Below are 21,861 nucleotides of genomic sequence, written 5' to 3' on the forward strand. Positions count from 1 at the left end.
GCATAACTACAACAATGATAAAAACGTAAAGGAGAAGGCTTCTATGTAATGCTCATGAAAACCAAATGTGAATGATGAAAACATTGTACTTCTGCCTCAAGGAAATGAGCTGATTGTTTAACCCTTTGTCCTAACAACCTAAATTTCCTGTAACTCAGAAAAAGGGCCCCGAAACTATGATTCTCATAACTGTCCAGTCGTTCAATACACAAAGGAAAGCAGGTCACCTTCAGGACATAAACACATTCTCATATATAGAAAAGAAGAGAAAGAAGAAAAAGAGAGTTTATTTCAATTATGGCACTTGGCTTAGGAAATGTAAAACATCTTAGAAAAGCTGCTTGTTACAGAAGTGGAATCTGAGCCGGGTAAGATTAGGTGACCTCCCTAGACCCCAGACCGAGCAGTGCAAGAGCAAGATGAAGCCTCCTGCCCCTGAACACCGTTCTGTCCACCACAAGATGAGCTGTTGCGATATATGCCATCTCGACAGCAGGGAGTCAGCCCAACATGAAAGGTCACCTTTCTGGGACATCATACTTTTGTCATATGAAATTCTAGCCTAAATGGAAAGAAATCAATAAAATCTGGAATAAAGAAAAAGATGGCATCTCTAAATACAAACATTCTCTTTTTTCTCCATCTTACCAATAATAAGCATTATTCTAAAGTCCCTTCCAATTTTCAGAATAGTATTTAAACAAATATATGTGTCAAACCGCCGTCATCACCATGAAAGTTACCTCCTCCTACAGACTCACTCAGCACCTCCTGACCAGGGCCCACCACAGCATGCATTTCAAAGGGGACCCCAAATTTCAAAGCAACCAGGACCTCATGGACACCACTTCTTCACCTCCCCACCAGAAAAGAAATTATCCTGGGAATGTTTCCACTTTAGGGTCTTTTTTCCCTCTATTTCAGCTATGCTTTAATGTCATTGAAACATATCAAAACAAAAATGGAAGGCTTTTCTTGAAAGCCTTGCATAATAGAATTTCATATTTTTTTTAAATCTTCCATATATTTATATATGCAGTTCTAATTTTTCAGATATTAATATTTTGTACACCTAAAACTAATACAATTTTAAATGTCAATTATATCTCAATTTGTTTAAAAAATGGAGTGGAATGAGTGGGGAAAAAATATTAATTTGACCATTTCATTTATTCACAAAATATTTGCCAAGTGCTTATTCTAAGAGCTGGAGACAGAGTAGTAATAGTAAACAAAACAGCCAATATCCCAGCCCTGGTTTCGATCCCTGGGTTGGGAAGATCTCCTGGAGAAGGAAAAGCTACCCAGTATTCTGGCCTGGAGAATTCCAAGGACTGTATAGTCCATGGGCTCTCAAAGAATCAGAAACAATTGAGCTGCTTTCACTTTTACAATGGGGCATCTATCCTAGTTAGGAGAGACAGTTCAGTTCAGTTCAGTCGCTCAGTCGTGTCCGACTATTTGTGACCCCATAAACTGCAGCACGCCAGGCCTCCCTGTCCATCACCAACTCCTGGAGTTTACCCAAATTCATGTCCACTGAGTCAGTGATGCCATCCAACCATCTCATCTCTGTCGTCCCCTTCTCCTCCTGCCTTCAATCTTTCCTATCATCAGGGTCTTTTCAAATGAGTCAGCTCTTTGCATCAGGTAGCCAAAATATTGGAGTTTCAGCTTCAACATCAGTCCTTCCAGTGAACACCTAGGACTGATCTCCTTTAGGATGGACTGGTTGGATCTCCTTGCAGTCCAAGGGACTCTCAAGAGTCTTCTCCAACACCACAGTTCAGAAGCATCAATTCTTTGGTGCTCAGCTTTCTTTATAGTTCAACTCTCACATCCACACATGACTACTGGAAAAACCATAGCTTTGACTAGATGGACCTTTGTTGGCAAAGTAATATCTCTGCTTTTTAATATGCTATCTAGGTTGGTCATAACTTTCCTTCCAAGGAGTAAGCATCTTCTAATTTCATGGCTACCATCACCATCTGCAATGATTTTGGAGCCCAGAAAAATAAAGTCTGACACTGTTTCCACTGTCTCCCCATCTACTTGCCAGGAAGTCACGGGACCAGATGCCGTGATCTTGGTTTTCTGAATGTTGAGCTTTAAGCCAACTTTTTCACTCTCCTCTTTCACTTTCATCAAGAGGCTCTTTACTTCTTCTTCACTTTCTGCCATAAGGGTGGTATCATCTGCATATCTGAGGTTATTGATATTTCTCCCAGCAATCTTGATTCCAGCTTGTGCTTCATCCAGCCCAGGGTTTCTCATGATGTACTCTGCATATAAATTAAATAAGCAGGGTGACAATATACAGCCTTGATGTACTCCTTTTCCTATTTGGAACCAGTCTGTTGTTCCATGTCCAGTTCTAACTGTTGACTCCTGATCTGCATACAGATTTCTCAAGAGGCAGGTCAGGTGGCCTGGTCTTCCCATCTCTTTCAGAATTTTCCACCGTTTGTTGTGATCCACACAGTCAAAGGCTTTAGCATAGTCAGTAAAGCAGAAATAGATGTTTTTCTGGAACTCTCTTGCTTTTTCGATGATCCAGTGAATGTTGGCAATTTAATCTCTGGTTCCTCTGCCTTTTTTAAAACCAGCTTGAACACAGACAAGCACATAAACAAATAAATATATATCTCAGGTGGTGTCAAGTGCTATGAGCAAAGAGTAAAGGGCCAGACAGAACAGGAGGCAGTGCTGTTATATATCTGGTAGTTAGAGAGGATCTCTCGGATCAAGTGATCCTGAGCAAAAATATGAAGAAAATGGGGCTATACAAGCAGATAGCTCAGGTGCAGTGGAAAGGAGAGTGTTCCAAGCTGGGGGCACATGCAGGTGCAAAGGTGTGTAAAAAGCAGGGAGACTGGGATGGGCAGAGAGGATGAGTGAACAAAGAAAAGCAGGAAATGGTTCAGGGTGGCAGTCAGGGCCCAGGTCGGAAGAGGGCCCTGTAAGCAACGGCAAGGATTTGTGTTTTATTCAGAATGAAATGGTAATAGAAGAATGATGTGATCTAACTGGTGTTAGATTGAGGTGTTTCCTAAAGATCTTCTGGCTGCCAGGTGGAGAACAGACCAAGGCAGACAGAGGACTGGTGGTTTGGGGTGGCAAGAACAGAAGCTGGAAACTCATCTGGAAACTTCTGTGACAACTGGAGGCAGAGAGGGCAGCAGCTGAAATGGGAAAACGGTGGAGGGCCAAGGGCAGAGGTGGACCATGCAGTCAGATTTTGGATGTGTTTGTCCCAGGCAAGCTGACAAGATCTGCTAATGATTTGGAGGTGGATGTGAGTAAAAGACAAGGGTGGACGATGAGTCCTAAGGATGTGAAGTGAGTATCTGGAAAGTTGCAGTCGCTACTTAGCAACCCGGGAGGACTGGAAAAGCAGCAGAATGTTGTGGAGAAGGTGAGGAGGCAGTTTTGGACTTATTAGGTTAGATATGTCACTGAGTGTTTGAATACAGACATAAGGTACCAATCAGTAGAATATGATTTGCTTCACTTAAAATTAGAAGCATATTCCCAGGTATCCCCAAATCTTTTTGAATTAACCTAGATGTACTGTGGGTATGCCACTGCGTTAATGTTATAAAAATTTACTGGTACATCTTTACTTTTGCTTCCCAGCTCAACATCAAGTTTCCAAAATTGGAGATGTCACCAAACACAAGCCTTTTAACATGTGATTAAGAATGACAGGTTATAAACACCTCCAAGGAGTCAGCTTTTCTTACAAGGCATTATTTAAATTAAGGAGACACTCCTTCCTGCCAAAAATCTTCCTACTGCCACCTTTCATGGAGTCTGATGTTCCTTTAAAAAACGCAACTATTCTCTCTTAACATGTGTTACTCTTACTCAAATTCCATTATAAATATAAGAACATTTATGTATACTTTCTTTCAATGGAGACATTTCTTATTCATTTTGGCATAGTGTAGGGTCCTCTTGCTAGAAATAATTAGAAAGTAGTGGGGGCTTGAGAGGAGGAAGAGAAGATAAACCAACAACAGTGGGTTTTTATATGAGCCAACAGAATCGGAGACAAGTGCCAAACTCCTCCCTGACACAGACGGAGCTGAGAAACCTCCAGAAGGGGGCTCAAAGTCTCCTTCTTCGCATAGATGAATCCAAGACCTGATCACGGACACAGGTGATGACTTCCCATTTATCTCCAGTGCAGCCTCCTCCTCTGGACTCTAGCTGCCTGCTCAATGCCTCCATTTGAACGTCTCATTGATGCACCATTTCTGTGTTCTGTTCTGTCTCTGAGAAACATTATTTTCCCAAAGCCTGTTGGCATAGTTCACTTCCATTTAGTATTTACATCTCAGTTCAAATCTTCCTTCCCTGAGGAAAGCTCCCCTGACATCAAGGCCAGATGGAATACCCTCTTGTGGCCCCCACGTGCTCCCCTCCGAGCACTTACTCTGTTCATAATTATAGATTACTTGGGTAAGTATCTGCTCAATGTCAGGGTCTTCACCAGACTCCAAACCCCTTAGAGCAGATGCATATCTCTGCTGCTCACTGCTATGTACACTGCCAGATCCAAGCTCTCGTTGATGCACAAAGAGCACTCAAACATTTGGTGAATAAATGAATGAATGCTGTGTTTGTGTGTTCAGACATAAAGTTAAAGGGTCCCTGATGAAGCAAAGACTCTAAGGTACATCGCATTTGGGAGAGACAATCAGTTCTACTACATTGAACTGAGAAAGTTAAATAAGGTTGATGGAAATCTGTTCTTGTATTTGCTTTGGGTTTTGTTTATCTTACGAGGCATCAGTATCATTCTGTACCTCTACTAGAGTCACAGAGGACATGGAAGGGAGAAATCAATAGCCGCAAGGCAAAAAAATAAAGTTACTGAATCCTTTGTTAGAAGAGCAGACACTGAAAGGGGAGCTCTCACACATTTATCTTACCTACAAGAAAGAAACACTAGTTCATAAACATTAGAAGCATAGAGGAAGGAGACTTTTAAAAACTTTCTACAAAGATCAAGCCAAAAAAAAAAAAGAAAAGTCAAACTCATAGAAACAGATAGCAGAACAGTAGTTGCCAGAGGCTGGGGGAAATAGGTAGAAACTGGTAAAAGGGTACAAATTTTTGCTACACAATGAATAAGGTACAAGAAGCTAAAGAATAACACAGTGACTATAGTTGATAACACTGCTGTATAAATGAAATTTGTTGACAGAGTAGAACTTAAGTGTTCTCACCAAAGAAAAAAAAAGAAGGCATATTTGTGAGGTAATGGATATGTTAATTAACTAATTGGGGAGAATCCTTTCACAGCATATCATATATCAAATCATCACGATGTACACTTTAAATATCTTACAATTTTATATGTCAATTATACCTCACTTTATCTGAAATTTAAGAAAAGAAAAATCTTTCTACCAAGCTAAGGCAAGTCTGAATGTACAATTTGAGATTATTGACTGTAATTGATTTTCTTCTCAAAGGAGTTTTTCCTATGAGTGCAAAAAAACAATTACTCAATTGCAAGAGATTTCATAGTTTCATCAGGTCCACAGTCACATTACTTTTCCCAAGATGTTAAATTCCTCCACTTCAAAATCTCCTGCCTTAGGGTATTTCAGCGCTATAGCCTTTGGTTATAATGGAAATTCAGTTTTCCTTTTGTTCTGTGTTCATTCCTCTCCCCCTCTCCACAGCACTAAAATGTGACTTAAAATGTACACTTAAAATGTGTACCTTAGTCTTAACCTTTAATAACAGCTAGAGTAGTTTAACATCCAAAACAATTTCAACGACTGACTTCTAGACCTAAGCCATCAGCTTGGATCCAGAAAACAGAAGAATGTAGAGGACAAGAATAGTGATATAAGATACAAAGATTATTAACAATCAACAGTATTTTCCATTTTTAAAAAATCTCATATCCCAAGTACATACCCCATTTCTTTTTGGCAAGATCTAACTCTGTCTGCAACTGTATATGAACATTTAAACACACAAATTCATAGCACTCTCTTAACCACTCAAATATAACCATAAGATTGATTTTCCTTAATGGAAATCAGATATGAACTCCACAGAACTCAAGTTTCCACTCTGGCTGTGTATATCCATCACATACAGTTCCTGTGAAACAGAGTCACGCAGAAGCTCCCAAGACCCTGTTGTCATTAAAGATCCATTTTTAGTGAAAACAGTGAGGACAGATAGGAAAAACAAGCATGCAAAAATGCATATTATTAGTTTTTAAAAAAGACTCAACTTTCTAAACATAATTTAAAATGTTCAAATATATCCATGCCATATGTTTGTGCAAAAGTGAAGAATTTGTTAAAGACACACTTGTGATACATTAAAAGAGACTTCTGAGAGTGGTTAATGTTTGATACCTCCTTCATCAGATGGTCTTGTTACCTCACTGCAGCATGAAAAGCTACGGTAAATCTCAGATATTTCTGATTTGTCATCTCCCAGACCTGTACCAAAAGTACTGCTCGAGTAAGACCGAGACCGTTGTCTCCTATAAAGATTCGCCTTTTCTATATTGGAGGGAAAATATTCATATTTGTGATTAAGTGACTTGAAGAACAAAGAAACCAAAAAAATTACTTAAAAATTTAACAAGGAAGAAAAATAATCCCTCATTAAATTACAACCCCAAAGCTCAGGTATTATAAATTCTAGCCATCTATTCCCAAACTTTAGCACATATTATCAACAACGCAAATGACTTAATGATCATTCACACTCAGTTTGGTCTAAATTTTAAAGGAGAGATGAGGGGTGGGAAATTGACAAGAACTAAGAAAACCCTGGCAAATAAGTAAATTTCTATCAAAGGTTTGGTTATAAATAGTTCTTTTCAAATATCACCAATGATACAGCATTTGTTGCCTTTTCTTTATTTTTAGAAAATTTGGGTGACAATTTGGCTGATTATGTGGATCTAATTACTATAAAAATATTAGAATTCCTACTTTGCCTTGGGCTTTCAATTTTGTTAATGTTAACAATTAAACGTGGAGTCACAATGGGGGGCAGAGAAGGACCTAAATGATAGATCTATTTATATGTTTAAAACAGTCACATAACCGTCAAATCTTCAGTTTGCTAAATGTGGTCTGAAAGCCTACAAAGATCAACCCTTGCTATTGCTATACCCAAATATCCAAACCATTTGGGTTTTACTTTTAATTATAAACATACAGTTCAAGTTAAAAGTCAAATAAACTTCCTATGTAAACTACAAATTTTGCATTTTATAAAAGCTCAGAGATAAATTTTAGGGATACTTGAAAACCTATTTTAAGACATTGACGATGCTATGTAGAAAATCTCTCCTCTGTTTTATATAAATCTCCCCTCTGTTTTATATAAAAGTCTTCAAAGAACTCCTTAAATTAAACAAGTATATCTTTTAAATGTTGTGCTTTTCATAAAGCAAATCTTTATGTTAGCAGTTTAGTGCAGTCCAAATAGCTGCATTTCAAAGCCCAGAGAACTTCTAAAATCATATTCACTAATAAAAAGGAAGTGTAAGTAAGCTCTAGACACCTTTAAAATAAATTTAGACCTAATCTAGGATATATTAAAAAGCTCTTTTGTAAGTTTTGTTTTCATAAATGATTAGTGGCATATTAAATACAGCAACTTTCTTGGTTTTTCAAAGCCCAAACTTAAAATTTTACATTACCCAGAAGGCACAGTGAACCTGCACAAGCTCACAGCAGCTTCACTTTGAGGTCAAAAACCATGTAAATGGGGAGGAACTCAAAATGTAAGCAGTACCAGAAAGCATATGTAGACTTCTAGACTGAATATTGTCTTCCAGGGGATCAATGTCGAAGATGGAGCCAGGATCTGTACGCCACACTTTGAGGTCTTTTACCAAAGGAAGAAATCAACAAATCAAGAATGAATTAAAAAAAAAAAAAAAGTCAGCACCCAAGAGAGTCAAACAAAAGTCTGAAAAGGGACATATGCGAAAAGCAAGCATGTAATATAGGCAAACCCACTGTGCAGCAGACTTCAGAGGAGAACAGAGGGATATTCACACTCACAGTGTGATTCACACTCACAGGATCTGCTAAGAAAACCTTGTGATCAAATATAAGTTGCCTGGTTTATTCTTTGTTGACCTTCCACGGGGAGCCCGCGACTTATCACACATGCACACCACACCACTCCCCACATCCCCAAACCCTCATCACTCATGCTCTCCACACACTGAAACAGGGAAAACGTTGGATCAAACCTCCTGATTAAGGACATGCAAGTAATTCGTAAGAGGCAACTAAAAGGTTTTTGTCTAAGAAAGCAAAACAAAACAACAAAAAAAAATTCTCTTCCTACAACAGAAACAAATGTTGAACAAATTGAAAAAAATCAGTAACTTTCCTTTCCTTTCTTAGCTTTCAGTACAAACCTTGCTCACTCTGTCACCATTCAACACTATGTTCCTAAGATTTTCCCTGGATGACAAGAAAGAATAGCAGGTTGAGGCTCCTTTCTCTCTGATTTGTGAGACTTTCAGACAGCTCTATTCTCCCAGTTCAGAAATAATATTCAAAAAAATATAAGCTACTCACATTGTGGAAACCATCAGAATCTCTCAGGCGTGTCTATTTGATGTCAAAGGACCTATATGGGGTTACTTCTGTTCTGTTACCCATGCAGACAATGTCTGCAGTACAATTATTGATCAGTACAGAAGCTAAACGTGAAAGACGCTCAGTTGTGTCCGACTCTTTGCAACCCCATGGTCTGTCCCTGGACTTCTCCAGGCAAGAATACTGGAGTGGGTAACTGTTCCCTTCTCCAGGGGATCTTCCCAACCCAGGCATCGAACTCAGGTCTCCTGCATTGCAGGCAGATTCTTTATCATCTGAGCCACCAGGGAAGCCGACATAAGCTAAAGAGAAACAAAATAATTGCTTAATCTTCATTATCACCTATGTCTGATATTTGGGCTGCTTCTTTGCGTAGCAAGTAGGAACACTCAAGACCAGAGAATGTCCAACTACAGAATGAATTTGCAACAACACCTGGCAAAGGCCATGAATTCCCTCCAACATGGTACAAACAACAACGCTTTGCCTGTGGTCCACTCTCACCTGGGCACCGCATCATGCATTTGAGGAGGGGTCCAATGAATAAGGAAGCGAATTCCATTAATAAAAACAGGGAAAGCACGATCTTTTTGACTGTGCAGACCTACCCAGCAGGCCAGTCAGCTTACCAACAATGATCCCAGGTCTCCTGTCCATCTCCACGATGTGAGGATGGACACCTTTATAGGCGGCATCGCTGACGACCTGGGTGTTCCTTCTCACTCGCTCTGTCACAGGGTCATCCACAACAGGAGTAAAGCCCCTTCCCTTTGTCTTTTCAAAATCTTCATGATATTTCACCTGAAAGAGGGAAAAATCATAGTAACTCAAACTGAAATTTCCTGAATGCTACACAGCTCACAAAATCTGAATATAAAGACAGTTACTATACCAGCTGCATCTAGATTATTTTCTACATAAATGTATTTTTTCCAATTGTTCCAAAAATAATCTATGAAATTTCAGTTTCCTAGCATCAGAAATCAAATGCTGACATTTTTAACAATGCTTTCCATCATTACAGGTAGCAGCTCTTTTAATATGTAAGTTTGTATATACGTTAGAAGTGTTGAAAGATTTATTTTTTAAATCCTAGTTACTTTCTAAAATGCACTCACTTAGGTATAAGTTAATTCCCTATCTCTTAAACTTTAGTATGCAATAAAATGATAAGCTATTGCTATACAATTATTTAAGAAAGCAATATTATTTAAAATTAGATTAAGAGAGCAAGTTACAAATACCTATATATATAATTTTTGTATGTTACAAAAACATATACTTCAAAACATGTGTTTTTTGCATTCTGAAATTAGGTTAGGGTGATGGTTGTTTAACTCTGTAAATTATACTAGAAACCACTTTGTATACTTTAAATGGGTGAGCTTTATGGTATATGCAATATATCTCATGAGACTGTTTTTTAAAAAATACATATTTTTATATTCTTGAAGCATGTAAACATACCAAACCCCATCTTAACATTAATTGAAAAAAAAGTCCAAGCAAGTATCTTCCATAAATTGCATTTATAGTAGTGGTCACGTTAGAAATAAAAACACACCCCAAAAAGTCACTGAGAAAAATTGTTTTATTAGACTAAATATTTCCCGTACATTCCAGTGAGATTAGAAAGCAGCCCCCGAAGGGTGGGCCCGTGGGCCTCCCCACGCTTTGTTAGTTATCCAGATTAATGGTGAACAACGCCATCAGAGCACTGGGTGCAGCCACTCCTTAGTACGGTTTAGTCACGGATGGAGGACCTGTTGGACCCTACCATTGAAATATGATTTTGAGCTTCTTTGACATGTCTGAGACCAGGTGTATCTAAAATCAGACTTGGTCTACCTTTCATCTGTTTCTGGTCCTGGGTATATTTTACCTGCAAAGTAAATAATAGATCATACTTAACAAAAAGAAACTATAATTTAAAAATTACGTAAGTTTTTCAAGCTTTCCAAATGAGTGAGGCATATACAACATATTCTGAATTACTTCCCAGGCAACTTATTTAGTGAATTACATTTCCTTCTAGAATAATGAGCTAAAATTTTACTCTTGATGGTCTCCTTTAAAGGCTACGGCAAAGATGACCTAAATCTCTCTACCAACTGAATACAAATGTGTAAGTGACCAACATCCACTAACCATGAGTCTGTAAAAGTGGGAAATACTTTATCAATAGGGAAAATCCAAAACTAAATGGAACCTAAATTTCTATTTCTGTCTCTCTATTTCCCCATTTTCCACCATAACACTGTGGAAGCATGCATAACAAACATACCTCTATCAATATTTCCTTTTATTTGATCAGAGCACATGGTAAGAATCATTAAGTATTCATCTTAGGTTCCCTCTAAACAGCCACAGCCTAAAGGTAATTTACGGTGAATACAGTCAGCATCTCTGGGCAGAAATGCCACTAGAGAGCTGCACAGTTTAAAATCTAAATGCAGATTCCAGGCATAAAGCTCTTTCTGACATCTGACCATCAGAACACCGCTTTTTGTGAAGCTGCTTCTGTATAAGATCAGGATACAGATTATGAGGGCACATGTGCACTCAGAACGGAAGCCCTGGTATTTCCTGAGAGGAGGTGCACTCCCCAAATCAGACACTGACATGCAACACAGAACTTCAGTGAGTAAGCGGTTTCTGTGTTAAGTATATTTAAAGATTGCTTTTTCCTCTAAGTCCTTACTTTGGAGTAATGATTCATTTCTTATTTTGTTTTGCAGAGAGGACTTAACAATCAACATTCAATGGAATACATCTGTAAAATGATAATTGTTTAACTTATACATCAAAGACTACCACTTTCAAAGACACTGGCTAAAATAATATGATTCATTGTTTAAATGAACATAATTCAGTTTAAAATGAAACTTTAAATATAAGTGTTGGTCACATCTGGAAACATCAGTAGGGTTCAGGACAATATAAAGTTAGACAGTGGAGGCTTTCAGATGTCATCTGAAATAACACATGTACTTTCTGCATATCTTACAAAAGCTTCTTGGTCTGCAAATAAATAATAAAGGACATATCCTTCATGATAGCCCCAAGTGAATAAAACAACTTGCCGAACTAATATTTTCTTGATTCTTCTTTACTCTTTCCATTTCAGGAGTTACACTTAAAGCTGTAGCTCTTCCCATCTGAGATTTATAATAAACCTATCATTTTGGAAAATAAAAAACAGCACTGTGAATCAATTCAACTAAACAAGAGTCTCATAGTACTTATTTAAAAGAGCTAAGTAAGGATAGGAAGCTGTGGTGGGGTGGGGGAAGAATAAAAAAGGAAGCTAGCAGAGGTCTTTGTTGTTTAGTCACTAAGTCATGACCGACACTTTGCAACCCCATCCACTGTAGCTCGCCAGGCTTCTCTGTCCATGGGTTTTTTTCCAGGCAAGAACACTGGAGTGGGGTGCCATTTCCTTCTCAAGGGGAACTTCCCAGACCACAGATTCAAACGGTGTTTCTTGCATTGGGAGGCAGATTCTTTACCACTGAGCCATCAGAGGTCTAGTCATATTTTAAATGCTTGCATCTTAAATCATTCTATTTTAATTCATCCAATGGCAGAGAATCACTGTGAAGGTACTCATTACATGCGTGTACCATCAGTAAAGCTGTAGTAAGCATTTCATCACAAAGGAGTAAGGTAAGAAATATCTTCAAGGATGTTGCTTTAAGGTACCCTTACCCACATAGAAGGCTGTTGGACCATGCAGCAGAACTTTGGCCATGATGCCTACGTGGTAACCATGGTGACCCATAAGGCCAGCACGCTCCCCAATGCTCCAGCCCTCCTTCTCCAGAACCATGTTCCCTTTAGAGAGTAATGGAGTTACATCAACTGTACTCCGAATACATCAGAAGGTATCTACTTCTCCAAAATACAGTTGTCAGGGACAATGCCAAACAATAAACTGCCTTTCCTTTATAATCTGGCCAAAGGACTTTAAAGGTTTAAAGAATAAAAGATTTCTTTGCATTTAAAAGATTTTCAAATTTCCTCTCCCAAAGAACACAATTTATTATTAACGATTTTGAAAAAAAATGATTCTCTCAGGGACTTCCCTGGTGGTCCAGTGCTTAAGACTCCATGCTTCCAATGCAGGGGGCATGAGTTTGATCCCTGTTTGGTGAACTAAGAACCCACATGCTGCATAATGCAACCAAAAAATAAAAGAAAATTTTTTTTTTTAATTTAAAAATAAAAAAGGACTCTCTCAGCAAACTGCATCCATGGATATCATAACGGAAAGGAGTTAGAACAGGCCAAGAATTGGTGTCTGAGTAAAACTTGACAGCCCTGAACAAGTGCCCTGAAAATGGACCTATTCAGCAAGGCACACTTCATAATTTTTTCCCAGCATCATCCAAAAATAAAGTGATGATAGCTGTGAGTGGGAAATGGGGCTGGACAGGCTACAGAATGAGAATACATTTATTAATACATATGGAGGAAAGGGAGTGGGAAAGCTTATTTGTAGAGCCAAGATGCCAGAAATTGCCATGGCATCCCTTTGGAGAACCACAGAAACTGCAAGCATGAAGAGCAGATAAGAGGGATACACAATAACCTGCAGACAAAACTCACACTGCAGTCACTGGGAACTGTGAGCAGGGCATGCCTGACTGGACCCACAATACCTAACACCCTGAAAACTTTCCAATAAATTGACAGTCAATTGAGAGCAGAGGCAATCAACTCAAGGTCATGAAAACTTGGAAGACACGATCCCTTCATTGACATGTTGACAATATGTTTGCTTTCATAAGAAAAAAGTGACTAAGATCACACATTGCTGAGGTTCTTCTGGTTTTCTTTCACTCTCTTCAGCTCTGGTGGATCAGAAATTGCAGTCGCCTGTTTAATCTCTCCTCTGTATTTTACCTGTGGAGGATTAATATGAATTTTAATAAACAGCAGAATGATCTCCAACCAAATACCAACAGAGGATAAGCCTCAAAATTAACCCTATTTTTTTACATACTTTTCCCCACAGTAGATGTATGCCAACCCTTCAGTTCAAATCTACATCTGGCTTCTGATTCTTCTGACTTGGCAAGCACCGAGTGCTGGTTGTGCTTCTTAAAAATGATTTTTAATAAATATTTCTCTCTTAAATACCAAAACTAACTGCAAAGACCACAACTAAAGGTAATCGAAATACAAGGGGAAGACACTGTAATGAAATCATTACAAGGGATTTCCTTGCCATTTCAGTTGTCAAGACACTGTGGTGTCTTAACTTCCACTAGTGGTGGCCACATGTTAGATCCCTGGTCAGGGAACTGAGATCCTGCATGCTGTGCATGGACAAAAAATAGGGGAAAATAATTAAAACTAAAAGAAAAAAAGAAATCATTACAAGAGAACTATAGTGAAGTAGCCACAGCAGCCTGGGAAGCCCATTTACTCCTATTCTGACCCTGGAGCCTCCACCTTCAAAAGAAGCTGAAGACCCCTCACTCATACCACCATCAGGGATACGGTAAGGATAAAGCAGCAATCAGCCTGATTTTCTCCTTCATCTGGGAGAACTCACTCTTAAATTTTTTAGTGTCTCAAAATTATCTATTTCAGAAGAAGAAGGTTATTGTTTATAATGGTAAAAGTTCCATAAAACGATCAAAAAATGGGAAAAATAACTATTAGGGGACACGTTTGAAAGAGATTTCTGAATTCGGGGAGGCCTGGGTTCAAATCCCAGCCCTGCTGTCACAAACCATGGGTTCTTGCATGTCCCCTGACTTCTAAAGACTCAGTTTCCCACACCTACAAACCAGAGCAATAAATCATGCATACCCCACTGAATCACTTAACACATTTAGCACAGGGTTCACAGCAGAGGAACCTCATGATTATTAACTACCCTTGCTTTACTAGCAACAGATCAATGAATGATTGATGTTTTCTGTTTTATTTATAAGGTTCCCTGCCATGACACTATGTCTCAGAACCCAGTCAAGTCAGGTCTTCTTTTGCCTTACACCAATAGACAACTTCCTCTTTTCTCAGACTGACAACATACCCACTATGCTGCTCTCCTGGTCTTTAGATTTGGATGTAGTTTTAGAGATTTACCATCTAAACTATGAGGCCCATGAAGATAGGAAGGGGTCTTATCTATCTCTGTGTACCAGGGACCAGGATAATGCCTGCCACATTGCTTAATGAAGAGTTCTTCAATAGGGACTTCCCTAGTAGTTGAATGGCTGGAACTCTGCCTTCCAATGCAGGGGGTACAGGTTCAATCCCTAGTCAGGGAGCTAGGATCCCTGAAGCTATGCTTCATAACCAAGCAACCAGAACATAAAACAGAAGCAATATGGTAACAAATTCACTTAAGACTTTGAAAAATGGTCCACATTAAAAAAAAAAATTTTTTTTTTTAAGATTTCTTGAATAAATAAGCATGGCTGAATAGTAGCAAAGCAGTTCCCAACTTCCTGGACTCCCACAAGGGTGCCACAGTCCACACCCCTCAGTATGGAATAGTAGAAAAGGAGTGACCAAGATGTAGACTGTCTAATGCTTTTCAGAAGGCACTGTAAAGAATAAAAATAGCTAATGCTTGGTAAAATGTAAGAGCAAAACAGAAACAACTTGCCCTGCTCAGCTGCTCCTGGTTTCGCCTCACTCTCTCTATCTCGGGCGTCATGCTCACCGGAGTTGCTCTGCCACACGGCTCTCTGTACCTGAGCTGGGAGACAAACGCAAGATGGTGTGGGGGTCCCAGAAGGAAGAGTGAGCTAACACACAGCAACTGGTGAAAAGAAACGCCACACAGCGCTCATTAGCTGACATCTTTGCTAGGATTTTACAGCGAAAGATGCTCAGCTAATAGATGTCATCATCACAGTGATCCTGGAACTAAGCTTTTCCTTGCCCAAATGTTTTGTATCATGCCCGGGGTTGTTAGTCTTCAAACTGTATCATTTTTTGGTGGCCTCTCTGAGTTTGATCCTATCAGTAATGATAAATGACCACTTCTGTGAGTTTGTGTCTTCACAGTACTAAAATGACATTACCAAATGACCATTTTATATTTACATTTAAAGATAAAAATTCTGGATTCATCACTAGAAAGAAGGGTTAGAAGGGTTATGCCAGTCCTATGCCTTCACCTCAGTGATTGGTTGTCACTATAAAAAGAAACCTGAACCTCCTTCTTCACCAAGTTCCAACATTGGAAGACCATGCACTGACCAGCATCGTGGAGATATTTCTTTTTTAAAAAAACATTTATTTATTTATTTGACTGCACCAGGTCTTAGTTGTTGCAAATGGAATCTTTAGTTTCATCAAGTATGAATTTAGTTTTCCGACCAGAGATGGAACCCTGGCCCCTTGCAGTGGGAAAGTGGAGCCTTAGCCACTGGACCACCAGGGAAGTCCCATCATGTAGATACTTCTGACCTACTGCCAGAATGGGGCATCAGAGTCCAACATTTGTGGTCAGCTTTCCCAGTAATTCCACAACATTCCAGGAAATAAAATGAGGATACAACACAGGGGGAGAGAAAGCATATCCACCAAATGAATTTCTGACAGGTAAAAGGAAAACTAGAGGTTAAAATTGCATTATGAAGAACTCCACAGGGACAGTCTTAATGACTTTTTGGAGCTTAAACTTAGTGTGAGGGAATTTTTTCTTTTTTTGCAGGACATCACAAGGCCTGCAGATAAAATGGACTTGAGATGTACACCCTCAGCAGTGCATGTGCAAGGGAACAGATATCTGATAAGCCTGGAAAATAAATGACAAAGGGTCAGGCTCTTGCCAGTGTGACTTCTTTCTCTGTACCATGGTATGCAGTCTGAGAGTTTAGGCAGATTCTGTGTCAGATAATTGCCTAAAGTGAGAAAAGGCCCAAAGTAATCTTTGTTGATGGCAGGATACAAAGAAAGATGACTCTGGGTAGCGTTCAGAGGAAAAACATTTGTTGAACAGCATCAGTGATGTAGAGAAATTGCTGCAGCCAATTTCTAGTGGATGTAAGTTTGGGGACATAAATTTGATATGGAGACACTTCATGTATTGCATTCATCCACTCACAAACAGGCTGAGTGTTTTACAGGCAATATCTCACTTAATGTTCTAGTCCCTGTTTTAAAGATGAGGAGAATGAGGCTTGGAGAGGTTGGTGGCTTATGAAGGATATACAGCAAATAGGGTCTGGAGCTAGGATCAAACCAACAGTCCAGAGCCCACATTGTTCTCCACTCCAGAGTTATTCAAACTTCAATCATGTATATACCACTTACCATATGCCATGCAAGGTATCACCTAAGCTGTGACTTCTAGTATTTTTTTTATTAAATTAACTCATTATTCTCAAATAGTTATTTTAAGGGGGTGTTATGTTTCCATGATAAATTGAAAACTAGTAAACTCTTATTTTATTTTTGGAGGATAATTGCTTTACAGGTTGTGCTGGTTTCTGCTCTGCAACAGTAGGTACCATCTATATGTAACATTCCCCTCCCTCTCGAGCCCCCTCCCAACCCTCACCCCACACGTCTAGCTCATCAATGAGCTGGGCTTCCTGTGTAACCCTTCTTTTACAAAAAGGGACATGTTATGGCAATCTCTAGGTCACACTGAGTGAAGCAAGTTGGAGGAAGACAACTATCATATGATATCACTTATAGGTGGAATCTAAAAAATGTCACCAATGAACCTATTTACAAAAGAGAAACAGAATCACAGATGTAGGAAACAAACTTATGGTCATCCCTCCCCCAAAGGTGGGGGAGGGATAAATTGAGAGCTTGCGATTGGCATATACATACTACTATATATAAAATATATACACATACTACCATATCTAAAATAGATAACTGATAGGTACCTACTGTATAGCACAGGGAACTCTACTCAGTTCTCTGTAAGGACCTATATGGGGAAAGAATCTGAAGAAGACTGGATATATGTATAACTGATATACTTTGTTGTATAGCAGAAAGTAACACAACATTGTAAATCAACTTTACTCCTATAAACATTAATTTTTTTAAAAAAGGAACACATTAAAGCAATTTAACTCATAAGTCAAGGCCTGAGCATCAGCAGGCCATCTGAACCAGGGACACTGGCACTGCTGGCAGCTCCTCGGGGCCTGAATCATGCTTTCTCTCTCCACCATCTTTCTCCTGCCGTCTTCTACCCCAAGGATTCATCACACTGAACTTTCCCCTCTTTGAACAGATCTCAGATCATGAACACATTCAGTATGCACTGCCAGGAGGGCCCTTTCTCATGAAATCCATCCTAAACTTTTATTAATTCTTCAAGATCTAGCTCAAGTGATACTCTTTTTCCAAAAGTTTTCCTCTCTCTCACTGACATAGCCTTCCTTCTCTGCATTTCCCCAGCACTTTGAAAACAGAGTTATTATTTAACATTAAATGAGATATTGCATGTAAAGAACCCCAAAAAGGTAGTAAGCACTCAACAAATATTAATTATTTTAGAGCACTTAATGCACAATCTTTATTTATCCCCACAACTGTTTCTCCTAGAGACCTTGAGAATACACACAGGCTCTAACCTTAAGGTATATCTCACTCATCTTTGAATGCCCCCAAGAACAAGAACAGAGTAGGCATTCAACACCACATTCTTTAGTAAGCAAATGCACATGCTTGGTGCAATGCTAGCCCAACACAAACATGTGTGAAATTATCTCCACCTTTCAGGAACTGGCCTTCCTACAATGGTATTCATTCTAATTCATTCTACTGTGCAAGCGGCATGCCCACAGAAAACAATACTTAAACAAATGTGATCACACATTGCTGATGTTCTTCTGGTTTTCTTTAACTCTCTTGAGTTCTGGTGGATCTGAAATGGCTGTTGCATGTTTCACCTCTTCTTTGTACTTCACCTGCATGATTTATTTTTAAAAAAATGTGAGTCTTATTCAACATAAGTTTTAAAAAATAGTTAAGAATTCTTCATTTTTAACTATTACATAGCCTATTTTTTAATTTCAACATTAATTTTCCTTCAATGAGAACACACATTTTTATTTCATCTGGGGCTTTCAGGATTCCTTTATCTTAAAGTACAAACAAACCCATATCTATTCACCTATCCATCACTGGAGAGGTTTTTTTTAACTAAAATAAGCATATACTGCTTATAAAAATAAATTTTATCATCAGGCAGATGCACCAAAAATTTTAGAAATTATCTTAATAATTCATTATTTTTCTATAATAAAAGCAGTTTCTATTTATTATTTGTGTACTCACCATGTCTTTAAAGGCAAGAGTCAAACTGAGTTAGCTACGAAGTCTTAGAAACACTGCTTATCTGACTGAGAGTACACAAATAATCTAGAATAAGAAAAAAAATAAAAGAAGAGAAAGAGGAAGGTGGATGGAAGGAAATATACTACAAGCAGAGGCCACTGAGTGCTGATCACTACAGAAGGTCCAGTAGCAGAAAGTCAGGAAGTATCTTGTTACACACAATCATGTTATGTAAAGTCCGCCTATATCCTGGCATTCACAACAGTCAAAAGCTCCTCCGTCAAGTCTACTTAGAGGAAAATCAACCAGATAAATGATAAAAACAGCACACAGTTACGCCCAGGACAAGTCCTTTAAACTTATACAATGATTAGTGATGCTATCATATTACATGGTATTTTAATATGTCTAAAATGCATGGAAGATTGGAATTGAGATAAAGGACACACACACACACACATATATATATATAAATATGGACACATCAGCTAGACTTCAGTGGCATATGCTGAAATTTAGCAAAGACTTAGATCTATGCAAAATACATTTTAGAAATCACTTGGTAATGTTTAAAATTATTAAGGCTGAAATTCATCCTGAGAGTCATGAAGAAACAATACCTAAATATCTTCGCTATCATCTATGTTTTAGCATCTGTACATTTCACTTGTGATATGAGTAACACCGCCAATATTAGGCCAGATCCAAAACAGTTAAATCAAGAGTACACTGAGACAGTCTCCGAGTAACATTCCAAAATAGTTCTTAAGAGAGAAAGCTAATACTCAAAAGGCTCATCCTCTGGAGGTGGAAAATGTCGAGATCTTTAAATGTTAGAGAATACTATCTTGGTTTGACAGATCCTGCTAATCTTGAAAGGGCAACTTTCCATTTGAATACTAAGCAGGAGTTTATGGCCTAGGCTCATAGAGATACAGAACTAGGCGTTTATTGTTTGCTAGATGAGGCAGGGGGATGCCAGGAGAAGAAATGATAGACTGTGTGATTTTCCCAGGGTGAGATGCTAAACACAATTAAAGATGAACATTTTTGTTTTTCATACGACTCCAAACTAATCAAAATGGCACAGTCATTTCGCTGTAGGCAACAGAATTGTGCAGTACAGAACATTTATAACATTATACCCCAGTACATTGACGGGTACATTTCAAATGTTATCATTTGGAAGTGAAGGAAACAACCACTTTACATCTCTCAGCTGAACTAACTTCTCTACCAGACTCAGCGCTGCCTGACACAGACTCACCGCGGCGGGTCAGCACTGTCCCCGTCAGCTCCTCTTCCTTGCGCTTTCTGCAGGAAATCTGACTCCTTCACTGTACAGAGATTCTAGTGCACGTGCATTCTACAGTTTTTCTGTAAGTTCATTTTCTGTAAGTCTGTTTACTACAGCGCGACCTTACCTTTCCTACTCTGTCTCCACAAATGCCAGTGCACACATATCCTAGGATGCCAGGTAACCACTGGAGTTCCTGACAAAGGCGTTTAATCAAGGCAGTTCGACTTGGACGACTTAAAGAAACTCTGCCTCCGAGGGTGAAGGTCAAGAGAAAGGTCAGGGCAGGAGATGTAAGGAAAGAACCTTCAGCAAGAAACTAAATAGCAAGTTCCGCACATCCTCTATGTGGAACCTAAGGATGTGGAGGCCCAACAGTGAGGGACGTGGGCATCTGCTGATGTTGGTGTGAGTATGTGTAAATGACCATGTGTGTGTGCTGGGGGGGGACACCTGTGGCCACCAAGGGATGACTGTATAACAACTATTACCAAATACACCTGTTGGTAAGGGTAGCAATGATCCATTGTAAATGTCAAGCACTGAGTGAAGAAGTTTTTAATCCAGAACATTAAACACCTCCTCTACCCTTCCCCCAAGTTCAAAGAGCACTGGGGAGGGGGGTGGTAAATTTATTTTACAAATTATAATGAAGGTGTGTGATTTTCTTTGCTGGAAGCTCAAAGAAGTAGAAGGTAAATGGGGCCTTTGAAACCTTCTCTTGAGCCACCAAATAAATGTTCTAGTGCCTTTAATCATTCTATCAGGATAAAATTTCTTTCCTCCAAGTTGTGAGGAGGTATTGAAAAGTATCCTTTCTCTGAAAAATGTAATATAGCTAAAATTCTGTTCAAAAGGATGAAAACTAATCCTAGATTTCATTACTGTACTATTAAAGTGATCTATCTCTTATGCACTATGATATATATATATCAAGATGAAATACTGCTTTAGGTTCAAGGGGAACAAGGCTACAGTTTCCTTCTGAAAGTTAGGTCTTTGATATTTGATGAAACAGTGTTTCAACAAAGCGAAGAAAAAAAGAAAAAGGCAGCTAGTTTTGTAAAGAACTAAAAACATTTATCTAGCTTGTGTTTGCTTTTGGAAAGGATAATTAATGCCATAGAGAACTTACTGAACTAATGTTCTGCTGATTTTTCTTCACTCGTTCAATCTCAGGAGTATCTTTTACTGCTGTGCCAGCTCCTACTTCTTTCTTATAAAATACCTTCATTATAAGAAAAGGAAAAGAATAACTAAGCTTATTAGAATTCAAGTCCTAGATTTGATTCTTACAAAGGAAAATTTCTCAGGTTTTAAAGTAATGTGAATACAGCTTCTATTTATGAGAACCAATGTTACATTAATCAATTAAATAATCCATCATGGAAAAAAATGCAGAACTTTGGTTTTGTATTCCACAGTCTCACAAGTAAACCTCTACTACCTGTTCTAGGGTATGCCTGGTACCTTACATGGCTGCAGATTACTTGCTCTAAGAATAGAAATTTTCTTCCTCAAATACAAACATATGTCACATGTGCAGCTGAGAAAAATTAAAGGATGTTATAAATATCCTTACTAAGCAGTTACCGTTTAATTCAAAAATAGCATGAAGTTTCAAGCAACTGCTCTTCTTCATGTCAGAGCAAAGACAGTCTTGTTCTCTTCAAAGAA

At 38.6% G+C, this 21,861-nt stretch overlaps 1 protein-coding gene across 11 annotated transcripts in view; it reads right to left on the bottom strand.

Annotated features, from left to right (window-relative positions):
• Positions 1 to 21,861, bottom strand: part of NEBL (nebulette) — a 366,199-nt gene that overhangs the window by 22,443 nt on the left and 321,895 nt on the right. For 4 of the 11 annotated variants that reach the window (XM_043882940.1, XM_043882938.1, XM_043882942.1 and 1 more), the window contains 9 exons: positions 21,320 to 21,412; positions 18,425 to 18,517; positions 15,238 to 15,330; positions 13,425 to 13,517; positions 11,696 to 11,788; positions 10,390 to 10,494; positions 9,242 to 9,413; positions 7,792 to 7,884; positions 6,393 to 6,542 (listed from right to left, as the gene is read on the bottom strand). In XM_043882940.1, the coding sequence (XP_043738875.1) occupies positions 6,393 to 6,542; positions 7,792 to 7,884; positions 9,242 to 9,413; positions 10,390 to 10,494; positions 11,696 to 11,788; positions 13,425 to 13,517; positions 15,238 to 15,330; positions 18,425 to 18,517; positions 21,320 to 21,412 (985 nt within the window). The remainder of the gene's footprint in view (positions 1 to 6,392; positions 6,543 to 7,791; positions 7,885 to 9,241; positions 9,414 to 10,389; positions 10,495 to 11,695; positions 11,789 to 13,424; positions 13,518 to 15,237; positions 15,331 to 18,424; positions 18,518 to 21,319; positions 21,413 to 21,861) is intronic. The other 7 variants (XM_043882946.1, XM_043882944.1, XM_043882939.1 and 4 more) reach the window with 6 other exon arrangements.

This window comes from Cervus elaphus, chromosome 23 (assembly GCF_910594005.1).
Source record: "Cervus elaphus chromosome 23, mCerEla1.1, whole genome shotgun sequence".
NCBI lineage: Eukaryota > Metazoa > Chordata > Mammalia > Artiodactyla > Cervidae > Cervus > Cervus elaphus.